The following is an 18,570-nucleotide window of genomic DNA, read 5'->3' on the forward strand; positions in this document are numbered from 1 at the left end:
GCTGTGTGCGTAATGTGCCATGTGTGCCATGTGTAGGAATCAGGATAGATGTAGTAGAAGTGTGTGTGTAATGTGCGGTGTGTGTCATGTGTGGGGTCAGGATGGATGTAGTAGAGCTGTGTGTGTGTAATGTACTGTGTATGTAATGTGTGGGATGAGCACGCATGCTCCATTTCTCTGCATATCATACCCAATACATTGCATATGGGCAGTGTTTCAGTTCTGTTCAGAGCAGGGAATTTAAAAAAAAAGAAAAATCCCACTGCGCATGTGTTTCTCTGCTGGCAGAGCGTATGTGCTGTAATGTGTAAAACTGTGTGGGAGACCTGCAGCACTTTGTGCACACAGCCGTGGGCATGAGCCCTTACTCCTGTTTTAGACTCCTGGCTGATACACTTTGACAAACTGCTGCTGTGTGAGCCAGACAAGGTGACGGCTTCTCAGCCTCTTTCACACGAGCGTGTGTGTCTTCATGTTGGCTACACGCAGCTGGAAATCTAATCCCAAGATTAATTTGTGTTTTCTCATCCATCCACACGGGTGTATTGCGTAAAAAATACGCGGCCGTGCAGAATTCCGTTGATCCGCAAAATGGGTTCAACTAGCTGAAATAGCTTAGAGCCAGCTGTCTTCGTTTCCAAGCGGCAGATGCAGGTAAACTCCACCCCTCCCTTTTTCTTCAGCTCCCATAGGAATATATGGGAGCCTGCAGCGTTTTTTGTCAAAAGATAGGTCAAGACTAGAGATGAGCGAGCATACTCGCTAAAGACAACTGCTCGAGTGAGCATTGTCCTTAGCGAGTACCTGCCCGCTCGTAAGAAAAGTTTCGGGTGCCGGCAGGGGGCGGGGAGCGGCGGGGGAGAGCAGGGAGAACGGAGGGGAGATCTCTCTCCCTCTCTCCCCCCCGCTCACTCCCGCAACTCACCGCTCACCCGCGCCGGCACCCGAACCCTTTCTTCCGAGCGGGCAGGTACTCGCTAAGGACAATGCTCGCTCGAGCAATTGTCCTTAGCAAGTATGCTCGCTCATCTCTAGTCAAGACCTATCTTTTAATGCAGCAAGAAAAATTGGCAACCGATTGGCGGTCGTTGATTTGACGATTTTATGGTGCAATATTTTTCATGTGCCTATAATTCACCCATGTGATTGAAAGCATTAGAATCCAATGCTTCACAGGGTAGCAATTTTTGGCTGACGTTTTATCGTGGCTAAATAGTTGCGATAAAATGCTGGTGTGAAAGAAGACTCTGAATATCAATGTTCTCATTTACTTACAGCAAGCAGAGCTCTTGAAAGCAGAAAGGAAACACAAAACTTAGTAGGAAGTTGTACAAACTTTATTTCCTTAAGGGCTTATTCACATGAGCGTATATCGGCTGCCATTTTAATGGCTGGCCGATATATGCTTCCATCTGATGCACAGGCTCGGTGTGTAGGCCGTCGGGAGGGGAGACAGCTTAGCTCTGCTAAGCTGTCGAACCCTTCCCTCCCCCTTGCCAACTCCTCTCCTCCCCTTTGGCTGTTTGCCAGGGGAGTGGGTGAGATGGGGCGGAGCTAAGCTTCCACTCCCCGCCTCTTGTCCGCAGCCAGCAATGAGAGGTTGCGGAGCTGGGTGGAGCTTAGCTCCACCCCTTTCCCGCCCCCTCCCATTGCAAACAGTGACAAGGGGCAGAGAGGAGAAGGGGGAGGGAGTTTAGCAGTCACGCTGCTAAACTCCCTCCCACCTCCCTTCTCCGAGCGCTGTCATTGGCTCCCATAGGAGTTAATGGTAGTGACCATTGTCCAGCCAGGAAGATAGCTTTTATGCCACGGGAATACGTCTGTGTCATCCAATGCATCAGATGGTAGCCTATATCAGCTGGCCGTGATAACGCTGGCCGATATACGCTCGTGTGAATAAGCCCTAAGACTGACAACATCTTGTAGATCTGTGTAGATACTGGCAGATACTTTCTCAGCTCTTAGATTCAGTTATTTGCTGTGTTTGGCTTCTTGCAGATTCTTCTGCTTGGATCATTTATGATTTGGTTGGTCATGTTTCTAGATGTATCTTTTTCACATACAAGTCCACTCTCACACGGGCAGTAATAATAGAGCTCACCAATAGGCTGAAAGGAGAGATGATAGGGTTAATGAAGACACTCCTGACTCCTAGCCATCTGTTACTAACATATAAGATCAGCGGTGGGAGACGCAGAGTGAGGCCGGGGGTCCCATTACTGAGAACCTCATGTCTGATGCTACACATCCAGTGTGATGTTATTCTGTGAATACTAATGTCACTGTGGGGCGTTTTACATCAGTTTTTGTTTTTAATGCACAAATGTCATCTGATTGCAATCCGGTTTTCAAATGGCTGCAAAAATAATGCGAGGCGACCCAACTGGTAGAATTTAAAACTCTTATTGAATTCAATGAGTGTTAAAAAAACAAGCGCAGAACTCACTCCCCGCCATGCAAGAGCATTGTAAGAGAATCCCACCAGAGCCGGATGTGCCGCAACTATTGTTTCATAAGCACCATTGGTCTGGGACAGAAACTGCTCATGTAAGTGAACCCAGTGACTGCAAGGGTCTGGGAAAAATGCCCCACTATCTCTGTATGTTTGCGCGGGTTCCATACGTTTTTGATGCATGTGTATATTTTTTGCATCCATATTTACTGCATTTTCACGCATGTATAAAACAAAAGTAAGAGCAATTGTTTTAGCGCCCCCCCCCCCATACTGTCTCCTGGCAACATGTATAAAAAAGCAGTGAATGCACATTCCCATTGACTATAATCGATGATAAACACAACAAAAATAGGACACGCCTCAGGGGTTTTCACACATGTAAAATATACCCTTCTGAATCCACCAATGCAAATCAATGGGATTGTATGCCGTCCAGTGAAAATACAGCTGCAATAGGGCTAGATAATATGCCCCTTTGAATTGTTCTAATGGGTCCAAGTCTTGTCCAAATTCTGTCAGTTTTTAAACTGGGATAGAACTTAAATGATAAAATTATCCATGTGAATAAGCCTTTATAGCAGTTTTTGGGCACTCAGCTTGTAGAGATGGAACACAAGATTTTAGGGTGCATCTAAAATTGTGGTAATTTGCAGTAAAAGCTCATGTCACATCAGTGCTGAGTGTACAAGCACCCCACCGTGTATCTATTCATACACTTCCAGGAGGAATAAAGGAGGAACAGCTCCTTGTAGAGTTCCAGTATAAGATACTTCTCGCCTTGCAGCACAAAAAACACACTGAGATATCACTAAATGCTTTTAATGGTTTCAAATAGAGATGAGCGAGCACCAAAATGTTCGGGTGTTCGTTGTTTGGAACGAACTTCCCGCGATGTTCGAGGGTTCGTTTCGAACAACGAACCCCATTGAAGTCAATGGGCGACCAGAGCATTTTTGTATTTCGCCGATGCTCGCTAAGGTTTTCATGTGTGAAAATCTGGGCAATTCAAGAAAGTGATGGGAACGACACAGCAACGGATAGGGCAGGCGAGGGGCTACATGTTGGGCTGCATCTCAAGTTCACAGGTCCCACTATTAAGCCACAATAGTGGCAAGAGTGCGCCCCCCCCCCCCTCCCAACAACTTTTACTTCTGAAAAGCCCTCATTAGCATGGCATACCTTTGCTAAACACCACACTACCTCCAACAAAGCACAATCACTGCCTGGATGACACTCCGCTGCCACTTCTTCTGGGTTACATGCTGACCAACCGCCCCCCCTCCCCCCCACAGCGCACACCAAAGTGTCCCTGCGCAGCCTTCAGCTGCCCTCATGCCACGCCACACTCATGTCTATTTAGAAGTGCGTCTGCCATGAGGAGGAACCGCAGGCACACACTGCAGAGGGTTGGCACGGCTAGGCAGCGACCCTCTTTAAAAGGGGCGGGGCGATAGCCCACAATGCTGTACAGAAGCAATGAGAAATAGAATCCTGTGCCACCGCCATCAGGAGCTGCACACATAGGCATAGCAATGGGGAACCTATGTGCCACACACTATTCATTCTGTCAAAGTGTCTGCATTCCCCAGTTAGACCGGGCTTTTTAATTCATAGACAAAGGCAGGTACAACTCCCTATTGTGAAGTCCCTGTGGACCGACAGCATGGGTGGGTGTCAGGAAGCCACCGGCGGTACATAAAAATATCCCATTGCATTGCCCAACACAGCTGAGGTAGTAATGTCGTGCGTAATACAGGTGGGCTTCGGCCCACACTGCATGCCCCAGTCAGACTGGGGTTCTTTAGAAGTGGACACATGTAGGTTAAACTCCCTGTGGACCCACTGCCTGGGTGGGTGCCAGGAAGCCACCGGCGGTACATAGAAATATCCCATTGCATTGCCCAACACAGCTGAGGTAGTAATGTCGTGCGTAATACAGGTGGGCTTCGGCCCACACTGCATGCCCCAGTCAGACTGGGGTTCTTTAGAAGTGTACAGATGTATTAAAAACTCCGTGTGCACCTACAGCATGGGTGGCTCCCTGGAACCCACCGGCGGTACACAAAAATATCCCATTGCATTGCCCAACACAGCTGAGGTAGTAATGTCGTGCATAATGCAGGTGGGCTTCAGCCCACACTGCATGCCCCAGTCAGACTGGGGTTCTTTACAAGTGTACAGATGTATTAAAAACTCCGTGTGCACCTACAGCATGGGTGGCTCCCTGGAACCCACCGGCGGTACACAAAAATATCCCATTGCATTGCCCAACACAGCTGATGTAGTAATGTCGTGCATAATGCAGGTGGGCTTCCGCCCACACTGCATGCCCCAGTCAGACTGGGGTTCTTTAGAAGTGGACACATGTAGGTTACACTCCCTGTGGACCCACTGCCTGGGTGGGTGCCAGGAAGCCACCGGCGGTACATAGAAATATCCCATTGCATTGCCCAACACAGCTAATGTAGTAATGTCGTGCATAATGCAGGTGGGCTTCGGCCCACACTGCATGCCCCAGTCTGACCGGGGTTCTTTACAAGTGGACACATGTAGGTTACACTCCCTGTGGACCCACTGCCTGGGTGGGTGCCAGGAAGCCACCGGCGGTACACAATAATATCCCATTGCATTGCCCAACACAGCTGAGGTAACGTCAGCTGTAATGCAGGTGGGCTAAAAATTAATTTGATTACACTGTAGGCGAGGGCCCACAAAAATTGCTGTATCAACAGTACTAATGTACATCCCAAAAATTGGCCATGGCCAGCCAAGAGGGCAGGTGAAACCCATTAATCGCTTTGGTTAATGTGGCTTAAGTGGTAACTAGGCCTGGAGGCAGCCCAGTGTAACGAAAAATTGGTTCAAGTTAAAGTTCCAACGCTTTTAAGCGCATTGAAACTTATAAAAATTGTTCAGAAAAATTATTTGAGTGAGCCTTGTGGCCCTAAGAAAAATTGCCCGTTCAGCGTGATTACGTGAGGTTTCAGGAGGAGGAGCAGGAGGAGGAGGATGAATATTATACACAGATTGATGAAGCAGAAATGTCCCCGTTTTGGATGGTGAGAGAGAACGTAGCTTCCATTTGCGGGTGCAGCCTACGTATTGCTTACGTATCGCTGCTGTCCGCTGGTGGAGAACAGAAGTCTGGGGAAATCCAGCCTTTGTTCATCTTGACGAGTGTTAGCCTGTCGGCACTGTCGGTTGACAGGCGGCTACGCTTATCTGTGATGATTCCCCCAGCCGCACTAAACACCCTCTCCGACAAGACGCTAGCCGCAGGACAAGCAAGCACCTCCAGGGCATACAGCGCTAGTTCAGGCCACATGTCCAGCTTCGACACCCAGTAGTTGTAGGGGGCAGAGGCGTCACCGAGGATGGTCGTGCGATCGGCTACGCACTCCCTCACCATCCTTTTACAGTGCTCCCGCCGACTCAGCCTTGACTGGGGAGCGGTGACACAGTCTTGGTGGGGAGCCATAAAGCTGGCCAGGCCCTTAAAGACTGTTGCACTGCCTGGGATGTACATGCTGCTCGATCTCCGCACCTCCCCTGCTACCTTGCCCTCGGTACTGCGCCTTCTGCCACTAGCGCTGTCGGCTGGGAATTTTACCATCAGCTTGTCCGCAAGGGTCCTGTGGTATAGCAACACTCTCGAACCCCTTTCCTCTTCGGGAATGAGAGTGGGCAGGTTCTCCTTATAGCGTGGGTCGAGCAGTGTGTACACCCAGTAATCCGTTGTGGCCAGAATGCGTGCAACGCGAGGGTCACGAGAAAGGCATCCTAACATGAAGTCAGCCATGTGTGCCAGGGTACCAGTACGCAACACATGGCTGTCTTCACTAGGAAGATCACTTTCAGGATCCTCCTCCTCCTCCTCCTCAGGCCATACACGCTGAAAGGATGACAGGCAATCAGCCGGTGTACCGTCAGCAGCGGGCCAAGCTGTCTCTGCCCCCTCCTCCTCATCCTCCTCATGCTCCTCCTCCTCCTCCTGTACGCGCTGAGAAATAGACAGGAGGGTGCCCTGACTATCCAGCGGCATACTGTCTTCCCCCGCCCCCGTTTCCGAGTGCAAAGCAGCTGCCTTTATGGTTTGCAGGGAATTTCTCAAGATGCATAGCAGAGGAATGGTGACGCTAATGATTGTAGCATCGCCGCTCACCACCTGGGTAGACTCCTCAAAATTACCAAGGACATGGCAGATGTCTGCCAACCAGGCCCACTCTTCTGAAAGGAATTGAGGAGGCTGACTCCCACTGCGCCGCCCATGTTGGAGTTGGTATTCGACTATAGCTCTACGTTGTTCATAGAGCCTGGCCAACATGTGGAGCGTAGAGTTCCACCGTGTGGGCACGTCGCACAGCAGTCGGTGCACTGGCAGCTTAAAGTTATGTTGCAGGGTGCGCAGGGTGGCAGCGTCCGTGTGGGACTTGCGGAAATGTGCGCAGAGCCGGCGCGCCTTTACGAGCAGGTCTGACAAGCGTGGGTAGCTTTTCAGAAAGCGCTGAACCACCAAATTAAAGACGTGGGCCAGGCATGGCACGTGCGTGAGGCTGCCGAGCTGCAGAGCCGCCACCAGGTTACGGCCGTTGTCACACACGACCATGCCCGGTTGGAGGCTCAGCGGCGCAAGCCAGCGGTCGGTCTGCTGTGTCAGACCCTGCAGCAGTTCGTGGGCCGTGTGCCTCTTATCGCCTAAGCTGAGTAGTTTCAGCACGGCCTGCTGACGCTTGCCCACCGCTGTGCTGCCACACCGCGCGACACCGACTGCTGGCGATATGCTGCTGCTAACACATCTTGATTGCGAGACAGAGGAGGAGGAGGAGGGTGCTTTAGTGGAGGAAGCATACACCTCCGCAGATACCAGCACCGAGCTGGGGCCCGCAATTCTGGGGGTGGGTAGGACGTGAGCGGTCCCAGGCTCTGACTCTGTCCCAGCCTCCACTAAATTCACCCAATGTGCCGTCAGGGAGATGTAGTGGCCCTGCCCGTCTGTGCTTGTCCACGTGTCCGTAGTTAAGTGGACCGTGGCAGTAACCACGTTGGTGAGGGCGCGTACAATGTTGCGGGAGACGTGGTCGTGCAGGGCTGAGACGGCACATCGGGAAAAGTAGTGGCGACTGGGAACTGAGTAGCGCGGGGCCGCCGCCTCCATGATACTTTTGAAGGACTCAGTTTCCACAACCCTATACGGCAGCATCTCAAGGCTGATGAATTTTGCTATGCGGACGGTTAACGTTTGAGCGTGCGGGTGCGTGGCGGCGTACTTGCGCTTGCGCTCGAACACTTGCGCAAGCGACGGCTGGACGGTGCGCTGAACTACACTGCTGGATGGGGCCGAGGACAGCGGAGATGAGGGTGTGGGTGCAGGCCATGAGGCGGTAGTGCCTGTGTCCTGAGAGGGGGGTTGCATCTCAGTGGCAGGTTGGGGCACAGGGGGAGAGGCAGGGGTGCAAACCGGAGGCGCTGAACGGCCTTCGTCCCACCTTGTGGAGTGCTTGGCCATCATATGTCTGTGCATGGTGGTGGTGGTGAGGCTGTTGGTGTTGGCTCCCCGCCTGAGCTTTGCGCAACAAAGGTTGCACACCACTGTTCGTCGGTCGTCAGGCGTCTCTGTGAAAAACTGCCAGACCTTAGAGCACCTCGGCCTCTGCAGGGTGGCATGGCACGAGGGGGCGCTTTGGGAAACACTTGGTGGATTATTCGGTCTGGCCCTGCCTCTACCCCTGGCCACCGCACTGCCTCTTGCAACCTGCCCTGCTGATGCCCTTGACTCCCCCTCTGAAGACCTGTCCTCCTGAGTAAGCGTTGCACACCAGGTGGGGTCAGTCACCTCATCGTCCTGCTGCTCTTCCTTCGAATCCTCTGTGCGCTGCTCCCTCGGACTTACTGCCCTTACTACTACCTCACTGCAAGACAACTGTGTCTGATCGTCATCGTCCTCCTCACCCACAGAAAGTTCTTGAGACAGTTGGCGGAAGTCCCCAGCCTCATCCCCCGGACCCCGGGAACTTTCGAATGGTTGGGCATCAGTGACTATAAACTCCTCTGGTGGGAGAGGAACCGCTGCTGCCCAATCTGAGCAGGGGCCCGAGAACAGTTCCTGGGAGTGTTCCCGCTCCTGAGCAGGTGTCATTGTAGTGGAGTGAGGAGGCTGGGAGGAAGGAGGAGCAGCAGACAGAGGATTCGGATTTGCAGCAGTGGACGGCGCAGAACTGCGTGTTGACGATAGGTTGCTCGAAGCACTTTCTGCCATCCAGGACAGGACCTGCTCACACTGCTCATTTTCTAATAACCGTCTCCCGCGTGGACCCATTAATTGGGCGATGAATGTGGGGACGCCAGAAACGTGCCTCTCTCCTAATCGCGCAGCAGTCGGCTGCGACACACCGGGATCAGGATCTCGGCCTGTGCCCACACCCTGACTTGGCCCTCCGCGTCCTCGGCCGCGTCCACGTCCTCTAGGCCTACCCCTACCCCTCAGCATGCTGTATTACCAGTGATTTGATTTCACAGGCAGGAAATAAATTGGCGCAAGACTGCAGGCCAAATATAATTTTTTCCCTTTTTGGAAAACGAAAGGCCCCACTGCCTCTAGTGAATGAATAATCTAAGTTTAATAACTGTGCTGTGTCCCTGCTAATGTGTCACAGAACGTGAGGGTAGCAGAGTTATTATAACTCTGGCAGAGCAGGTATTTTTTTCCCAATTAAGGAAAGCAAATGGCGAAGCCAGCAGTAAAGCGTAGCTGGGTGCGTCTGATTTAGCACTGTTCTTCACGCAGCTCGCACGTGTCCACTGCCCTTAGGACGGACAGAGGCTGGACAAATAGATTTGTTTTCAGTTTTTTTCCACCAAAAGGCAGCACTGCGTATATTCAATGAACATGAGAAGTTTAATAACTGTGCTGTGTCCCTGCTTATGTGTCACAGAACGTGAGGGTAGCAGAGTTACTATAACTCTGGCAGAGCAGGTATTTTTTTCCCAATTAAGGAAAGCAAATGGCGAAGCCAGCAGTAAAGCGTAGCTGGGTGCGTATGATTTTTCAATGTTGTTCACGCAGCTCACACGTGTCCACAGCCCTTAGGACGGACAGAGGCTGGACAAATAGATTTGTTTTCAGTTTTTTTCCACCAAAAGGCAGCACTGCGTATATTCAATGAACATGAGAAGTTTAATAACTGTGCTGTGTCCCTGCTTATGTGTCACAGAACGTGAGGGTAGCAGAGTTATTATAACTCTGGCAGAGCAGGTATTTTTTTCCCAATTAAGGAAAGCAAATGGCGAAGCCAGCAGTAAAGCGTAGCTGGGTGCGTCTGATTTTTCAATGTTGTTCACGCAGCTCACACGTGTCCACAGCCCTTTGGACGGACAGAGGCTGGACAAATAGATTTGTTTTCAGTTTTTTTTCCACCAAAAGGCAGCACTGCGTATGTTCAATGAACATGAGTTCCCTGCAGTATCAATGGAGGGTGCAATGCTCTGCAGAGGCGATTTTGAGAAGCAAAAAAAAAGCACAGCTAACAGCAGCCTGGACAGTACTGCACACGGGTAAATATGGCCCTAGAAAGGACCGTTGAGGTTCTTGAAGGCTACACTCACTCCTAACACTCTCCCTGCCTATGCAGCACTTCTGTCCCTAATGCCGGGTGCAACGCTCTGCAGAGCCGATTTTGAGAAAAAAAAAATTTGCCACTGCTAACAGCAGCCAACACACAGCTATCAGTGGCCCTAATAAGGACCTTTGGGGGGTCTTGAAGCCTACACTAACTACCAATTCTTTCCCTACAGCAGCTCCGGTACAAACAGCACTGTCCCTCATCTAACTCACACGGCATCTGAGGCGAACCGTGGGAGGGGCCGACTTTTATGTTCGGGTGACACCTGATCTTCCCAGCCACTCACAGGAGGGGGGTGGTATAGGGCTTGAACGTCACAGGGGGAAGTTGTAATGCCTTCCCTGTCTTTCAATTGGCCAGAAAAGCGCGCAAACGTCTCAGGGAAGTAAGTGAAAGTAACCAGAACACCGCATGGTGTTCGTTACGAATAACGAACATCCCGAACACCCTAATATTCGCACGAATATCAAGCTCGGACGAACGCGTTCGCTCATCTCTAGTTTCAAATCATTGTTATCAGAACCATCACTGTCGCAGCGCAGGGAAAAATATCGCTAGTGGGTAAAAGCCCTTATTTTATGGGCAGTGCAAGTATTTAGTCAATCAGACATGTGAGGAGAGGTGACGGCTCCTCTGTAGGGTTGTCATATGTATAAGGCCGTATTCACACTACTGATACTTCTGTGTAGGTTCTTTCCGTGTCGGAGATGGACACAACATGCACAGAAAATTAACACATTTATTTCAATAGGCTCATTCACATGAGTGAATTTTCTCACAGACTGATGATTCAGGCTAGAAAAATCATTGCGTATCCTACTTTTGTGGAAATCTGGCACAAGAATGAGACCCGTAACCTGCAGTGCACTGCGAGGGGTGTTGCTCCCAAGAATCTCAAGCGTAACTCACTCTCGCCCATTTAAATATGGCCTAACGGCGGCTTCACATGGCAATAAGCATTTTTGCGCATAACTCAGTGCAATACATTTGCGCTATAAATGACTTCTTGTCCGCATATTGGCACATTTTATTGTACTTTTTGCACATGCAGGGATGTTCATCTCCACACGGCAGGCAAACACTGCCCCATTTAAATGGCTATTTATCCTAATGAGTTCCAGAAGTGTTATTTTTTTTCACAGAATTATGCATCTGTGTGCGCGTTGCACATCTTTGATGGACTTCTATGAGGACCCACGGTGCGCAAATAAGCATGTCCTATATTTTTTGTGCGTATGAGAAATGCGTTTAACCCCTTAGTGACGGCCCCATTGCCTTTTTACGTCCTAGATAAGTGGACTTTAATCCTAGAGGACGTTAAAACATGCATCCTCTTTGGATTAAAGCCCTCTTGGCTATGGACGTGACAGCTCCATGCTGTCTGTGTCCGCAGGTAGCCGACAGCATGGAGCTGTCATCCTGGGCTTCGGGCAGTACCCCCCGGCAATGCGATATAGCGCTGATCGCAATAAAGTTAAAAAAAAGTTTTAAAAAGTTAAAGATTCAGCTGCCCTGATGGATCAGATCCATCAGGGCAGCTGAAATTACTCACCCGCCTTGTCTGTTTTGTCCCACGGTGAAGCGGTCCTCCAGGACCCGGCGTCGCTGTTCTGCGCATGCGCGCCAGACGAATGACGCCATGTGCATGGACAGAAGGCCGGGAGCCCCGGTAAATTAAAAATCTCCTGGCTCTCAGCTCATGAAGGTAGCCGGGAACCAGGAGATGTCACCGGGGACCGCGGTGAGTGGTCCCCAGGTCCGTGATCACGCAATCCAATGGATAGCGGCGATCGCGAAAAAGTCTAAAAAAAAGTCTAAACAAAGTTAGTTTCACATCCCCACATGGATAGGATCCATGAGGGGTAGTGAAAATACTCACCCTGGGTCTTCAGTGATGTTCTGGTTCCCTGGAAACTAAAGTCCCCTGCTGCTCATGCGCGCCTGACGTCAATCATTTGGCGTGCACACAGAGGGGCTCAGGACCCAGGAAATTCAAAATCACTCTGCTCCTGGCTACCATGTGTAGCCAGGAGCAGAGAGATGTCACCGGGGATGGTAACACTGTTATCTAACAGATAACAGTGATCATTTAAAATAAAAAAAAAAGTGTAAAAAAGAAAAAAATTTTTTTGGAAAAAGTAAAAAAAAAAGGCTAAAAAGCTGACGTTTCATCTCCCCTCACGGATCATATCCATGAGGGAGGATGAAATTACATACATAAGGCCCCCGGATTTCTCCGCGGACCTTACCACAGCTTATGCACACGAGCCCGTCCCCAAAAGGGCAAACGCATGCGCAAAAGCCGTGTATTGCCAGGGTAATTTAAAATCTCCCTACTCTTGGCTACAAAATTTAGCTGAGAGCCTGGAGCTTTCACAGGCAGCCGCGTTGAGTGGTTCCTGGTCACGTAAAAGTTAAAAAAAACGTTGAAGTTTCATCTCCCCTCACCGATGCGATCAGTGAGAGGAGATGAAACTTTTTACTGGAGGCCTCGGTGTTTGAACCTCGACGCATTCCTCCTCTGCGGACCTCCCGAAATTCTGCGCATGCAACCGCTGGCAAAATGACGGACACATGTACAGGAGGCAGGGAGCGCAGGAAAATCAAAATCTCCTTGCTCCCATCGACCAACGGTTGCCGAGAGCCTGGAGCAGTGAGCGGTCCCCGGTCACATGATAAAATAAGCGATCTACCTCAGGCCGGTCTCCCATGACCAGATAGGAATTACAGATCCCGTATGCGTCTGATCCATGGTAATACGCAGATCAATCGTATTGGATAACACAATTCCGCTCACATTAGCCGGTTGGAATCGCGTAATCCACTCACAGAAAACAGAACACAGCAGGTTCTATTTTACCGCGTATATACCCGCAGACCATACACAACTACATTGTGTACCGCCTGCTGGTACCCATGTGATTGCTAAGCGACGGCGCGGGAAATACAAGCATGAGTGCCAGGCTCACAGCTGGGATTCGCTGCGGCCCTCCACAAGCAGATTCCTCATACGGCCGTGTGAGCCCGGCGTTATTCAGAGCGCTACCTGTAATACTTAATTTACAAGAAGCCCTGGGAACACTCGCCTTCCTGCAGTTCCAGGAGCAGCTTGTTGAGCGCCTTCTGTGTGAGACCACCGCACCTCGGCAAGCTTACGGAGACTCACAGAACGCCACTCTACACCACATCCCCGCCGCTGAGGTCATGAAATACCCTCCAAAACGCATAAGAGGGGGGATACCAGATTTTATTGCCCCATGTATCCATCCCAACCAGGCCCCGTAATCACCCCGGTCTTAAAAAAAAAAAGCACACAGTTTACATTATTACTTTTATCTGAGATTTGGGGAAGGCCAAAAAGACCGCGGAGTGTATATGTGTGTGGGTGGGATTATTTTTAAGGAGTCAATTTTTTTTTTTCCGCACAAGTGGGCAATGGGACCTGGAATTTATTCAGTTGTGCCCTGCAATCCAACGGGTGTTCCTTCCATTATAGGCCTAACCATGTGTCCTGTAAGTAGATTAGGGCAACAGTGGGTATGTTTCTGAACACGGAACAAACAGGGGTATCCATTTTGGGGTGAAAGTCTTCATTCCTATGTACACTGTACAAAAAAAACTGTTTTTAAATTGACACAATTGCCAAAAAAATGAAAATCTTAATTTTTTCCTTCTGCTTTGGTTAGATTCATTCAAAATATGCAGTACACCCCTAGAGGAATTCGTGAAGGGGTCTAGTTTTCAAAATTGGATATTTTGTGGGGTTCTCTATGGTTTTGGCCGCTCAAGGGCTAGTGGGCAATAAGTGGGCAATATTGGCACTTTTAATAAATATACACAAGTTCTAATGGTCTATTTTTACCACCTAAATGAAGTACAATATGTGGCGAAAAAACAATGTCAGAATCACTTGGATACGCAATGCCTTTACGGAGTTATAATATGTTAAAGGGGTTGTCTCGCGAAAGCAAGTGGGTCTATACACTTCTGTATGGCCATATTAATGCACTTTGTAATATACATCGTGCATTAAATATGAGCCATACAGAAGTTATTCACTTACCTGCTCCGTTGCTAGCGTCCCCGTTGCCATGGTTCCGTCTAACTTCGGTGTCTTCTTGCTTTTTTAGACGCGCTTGCGCAGATGCATCTTCTCCCTTCGGCTGGTCTTGGAAGCATCAGCGTTTTGGCTCCGCCCCCTTGTATGCATCATCGCGTAGCTCCGCCCCCATCACGTGCCGATTCCAGCCAATCAGGAGGCTGGAACCGCCACACGTCATGAGGCGGAGCTACGCGATGATGCGTACAAGGGGGCGGAGCCAAAACGCTCCGGTTCTTCTCTTCGGCGCCGCGCCATCCTCTCTCAGCTGCGGCCGGATAATTTTGCTTCGGCCCGGCGCATGCGCGGGGCACGTCACCGACGTCATCGTGCACATCCGCCGAGCCGAAGAATGAAGATGCGGCCGCGACGAGAGAAGATGACGCCGCCGCGAAGAGAAGAAACGGAGCGGATGGGAGGTGAGTTTATTCTCATTTATTCTTATTTTCAGCCCTCATGTCCGCGGGGCAGGAGGGACCCGCTGCAGATTCTACATGTAGAATCCGTAGCGGGCCCGATTTTCCCCGTGGACATGAGGCCTAAGGGGTTAAATCCATTTAAATCTATGGGTTCTGTTTTCCGCATAGTGTGCACACAAATATGCCTGTGAGAGGCTGCCTTGAGGGCTTATTCCGACCTGTGTATATTGGAGGGGCAGGGCGGGGGCGGAGCTAAGTTCTGCCCCATTCCGCCCCCTCCCATTGCAAATAGTGGTAATAGGCGGAAAATGGGAGGGAGCTCAGTGCACTGCTCTGAGCCCACCAACCTCCTCCCTCTGCAGAGAGAGACAGCGTATATTGGCCGGGCGTGAAAACCTAGCCAATATACACAGATCGGAATAAGCCCTAAGGGAGAAACCAGTACAGCAGTCGCTTACAGATACTCACCTCAAGGTTACATTCTTCATTTTCTGCTGCTTTTGGATAACATTTACCAGTCTTGTAAATCAGATAACTGATAGGGCCTCGGCAGCACCCACTCTTACATAGAGTATTTAGAGCACAGTAATCTCCATCGTCCTAAATGTAAAATAGGGGAAATAAGTATTGATATGTGAATTATAATTCTGTGTATAAGGCCTCCTTCACACCACCGTATACAGGATTATGTTTGGCCGTATGCAGTGTTTATTTGCATGAATGAATATTTCACCGGATCTTTGTGTATTTCATGTCATTCATATGGGGTACTGCTGCGTGAATGTTAATAAATACACTGAGGAAGGAAAGACTATTAGGGACAACTCAGACCGTCATTTTTCCCATCTGTGCTGTCCATGTATTTCACGGCACTCGGACACATATTTGCCAATACGGCTATTCACATGAGCGCTATTTCACGTGGACTATGTCCTGTTCTGGTCCGTGTCATGGATGAGGGTAGGATATGTAATGTCCGCTACACGCTGCTCAGACAGTACATGGACCTGCATCTGTGTGCGGTCCGCTGGGAGGCGAGTCCTAGATTGTCACGCACAATTTGCAACTGTCTGTCTGAACGCAGTCTCAGCCCTCATTCACACAGAATGTTTGCCGGTATTTCAAGTGTCCTTTTGCCCCTTTTTTCTGTAGAAGTTCTGTTGAAAGACTGTAAGCGGTGAGAGCTTTATGACAATACCAGACTGATGCTTTTTATTAAAGTTTAAAAATACTTTAACTCATTAGTGTCCACATATACACTTCTTTATGGAGGCTACTAGCAGGTCTTAAGATCCATTTAGACACAATGATTATCGCTCAAAAATCAGTTGAAAGCCGTCTTTTGAGCGATAATCATTGCATCTAAATGCGCGGTCATTGTGCCCTGTTCATTCATTGCTCATTTCTAGCCAGCTATAAATTAGCAATGAGCCTTATCAGCACCACATGCTGATATCTCAGCGGGTAGTACTGATAGCATTCTTTCAGCCAGTATTCTACTGGCAGTTCTTAGCGGGACACCAGCTGAAAGCACTGAGAACAATGCAGCTGTTTGCATAATCAAAACAGCCGTATAGTTCTCCAAGATATCGCTGCATTATCCCACTCTGCCTCCGACCTGAGCCACATCCACACAGGTGTTCACTTATCAATCAGTAGACTTAACCCTATCCCTGCTATCCAGCCCTGCTGGTTATTTGTGATACTGCCTTACCACAGGTGATATTTTTTTATATATATTGAAAAGTATTATAATATTAATGTTATATGGAGAGAAATAATTATGCTTTATAGATTGCATAAAAGGATTAGTGAGGTTTATTATGGATTAATTATATGCTTATTGTAGTTTATATTTTTTTATAAAAAGAAGGCAAAGGAAAAGGAAGGAGAAGGGGAAGAAGGTAAGAGAAAGAGAAGGGAAGAGGAATTGTTTTTCTTTTTTTAATGAAAGCGTAGGGTAATATTATTATTTGCCATAATAGTAAACTAATATGGTTTAAGATAAATTAGGGATAAATCATTCTGGGGTCAACAATAGCCACTAATAAAGTATATGAATATACATGTTTAACTTACTATAAGTATCAATTTTTTAAAACATAGGATAACAAATTTTTCTGTGTTAAACTTTAGAGATAGTAAGAATAAATGTGCAATCTATCTATGATTTGTTGGGAGCGATGGATCTACGTTGCGCATATTTTCTTCAAGTAACGAAGAGGTTAATCATCAGGTAGATTTTAATGATAATTGGTTTAAAGGAAGCAGATTGTATTGTGGCGATGAGGTGAACAAGATCTCTACGGAGATTAAAACGCGTTCTCCATGAACATGTAGCAACTCTGATGTATTGAGCACTATTTATTCTTCCATAAAGCAAAGGAATGTTTTTTCACAAAAGTCCGAGCTCCCGCAACTCTTTTCTATATGTGAATAGAACCACCACTGGGATCGAGTGGTAGTGGACGTGAATTCATTCCTGCACGGCAAAAGAAAACAAGAAAAAAATATAGGAGCGAGCACAACTCAGCGTAAAGGTGGGAACTTTCTTATTTATTCCCAGATATTATTTTTGGAAACTATATGGGATATGAGTTGTACTATAGTTCAGCATCACCCAGATGCTATATAACACAATGAGGGGTCACACAAGAGCAGCATGAGTTGGGCAAAGTTAAGGATGAAGAGCCATAAGGGCATCCAGCGAGCACATGGAACGAGGAGACAGGGAGAAGCGTGTGGGCTTGGTTATTGTCGTTAAGTTTGCCTTTAGAATGGGGGGTAGGCAGTACCTTTCCCCAGCAGATGAAATAATAAGTACAGCTAGGAAGAGTTCAGTGAAGCTTGGACCATCGCTAAGAAACTCTTACCTAGTGAGCATTTAATGGAAACATTATGTGAAAATGAGTTGGAAGTCATGAAGCAGTGGTGAAGTGCTGGCAGAGAGACCATGAAAAGCATGCATAGTCTCAAATCGTAACAGAAAACACGGAGAGCCAAGTAAAGAGACTCCAATGTACAGGGTGGCAAAGGCTGCCATTTAGAGGTGCAGGAAGGAGGACATGGGCACAGGGAATACAGTTTATTCCCACTCGCATTAGCTGAACTTTCTGCCCTCTCACCTATTGTCAACCCTGTAATTGGTCCAAAGTAAGGGCACAGACATAGAGTTCGTGCAAGAAAGGCTGTGCCAGCAGCCAGGTATGGGGTTCCCACATGCACCATTGCAAGGAGCAACCAGGGGGAGGTGGACCAGCCCAGATCTGGAAGAGGAGGATTACCAGCATCAGAATCGTGGCATGACTAGTAATTAACCAGATTTACAGCGGCAATAGGCGTGTTGGGACTATCATCACTGTCTACGACTACAGAGAGAAGGACGAGACTGTTTCAAGCAGATGTGTACCCCACAAGTGCCATTGCAATGCTGGAAGTTGAATTAAAAGTCATTGACTGTGCTTTCATGTACCCTTCGTCACCATGATGAGCCACATCAGAAATGACACCAATGGGAGGTGCCAGGTTGCTGGATAGCATAGAGAGCTCCTGTATGGTGATGGATGCAACTAGCAGGCCAAAACACTTCTTCTTACTCCAGCAAAACCATGACCCAACTCAGACACATCAGACAGGGAAATGATGAGTGCAACCAGGGGAGTTTCCGGCACAAACTAAGACTAAACTTACTAAAAATGCATCACAAAAAGGGGCAATAGCTCATTACATAGTGTTACCCCCAAGAGGGAGGGGAACCATACTCCTGTTTTGGTGGCTATACAGAAATTACGCAATGGAGGAGGATGTATCAAATAGATTATTAGTTGGTCACCACAGAACTCCATCAGCACCAGTATCCTGTGGTGGCAATGAAGGTGCGGAACTAGCCAAAATTACCATTTACATGGGCAGGTGTACAGTTTGCAAAGCCTCTTCCATATACAGTAATCCAATAAACAGGGAATCTGCACTACACGT

General features: G+C 48.6%; 1 protein-coding gene across 3 annotated transcripts in view; it reads right to left on the minus strand.

The window, feature by feature from the left end:
* Positions 1–1,315: 1,315 nt before the first annotated feature.
* The window catches only part of LOC136588658 (leucine-rich colipase-like protein 1), a 97,463-nt gene continuing 80,208 nt past the window's right edge, over positions 1,316–18,570 (minus strand). For 2 of the 3 annotated variants that reach the window (XM_066588063.1, XM_066588056.1), the window contains 2 exons: positions 15,061–15,192; positions 1,316–2,108 (listed from right to left, as the gene is read on the minus strand). In XM_066588063.1, the coding sequence (XP_066444160.1) occupies positions 1,968–2,108; positions 15,061–15,192 (273 nt within the window). In that variant the 3' untranslated portion in view covers positions 1,316–1,967. The remainder of the gene's footprint in view (positions 2,109–15,060; positions 15,193–18,570) is intronic. The other variant, XM_066588071.1, reaches the window with a different exon arrangement.

This window comes from Eleutherodactylus coqui, chromosome 1 (assembly GCF_035609145.1).
Source record: "Eleutherodactylus coqui strain aEleCoq1 chromosome 1, aEleCoq1.hap1, whole genome shotgun sequence".
Taxonomy (NCBI): domain Eukaryota; kingdom Metazoa; phylum Chordata; class Amphibia; order Anura; family Eleutherodactylidae; genus Eleutherodactylus; species Eleutherodactylus coqui.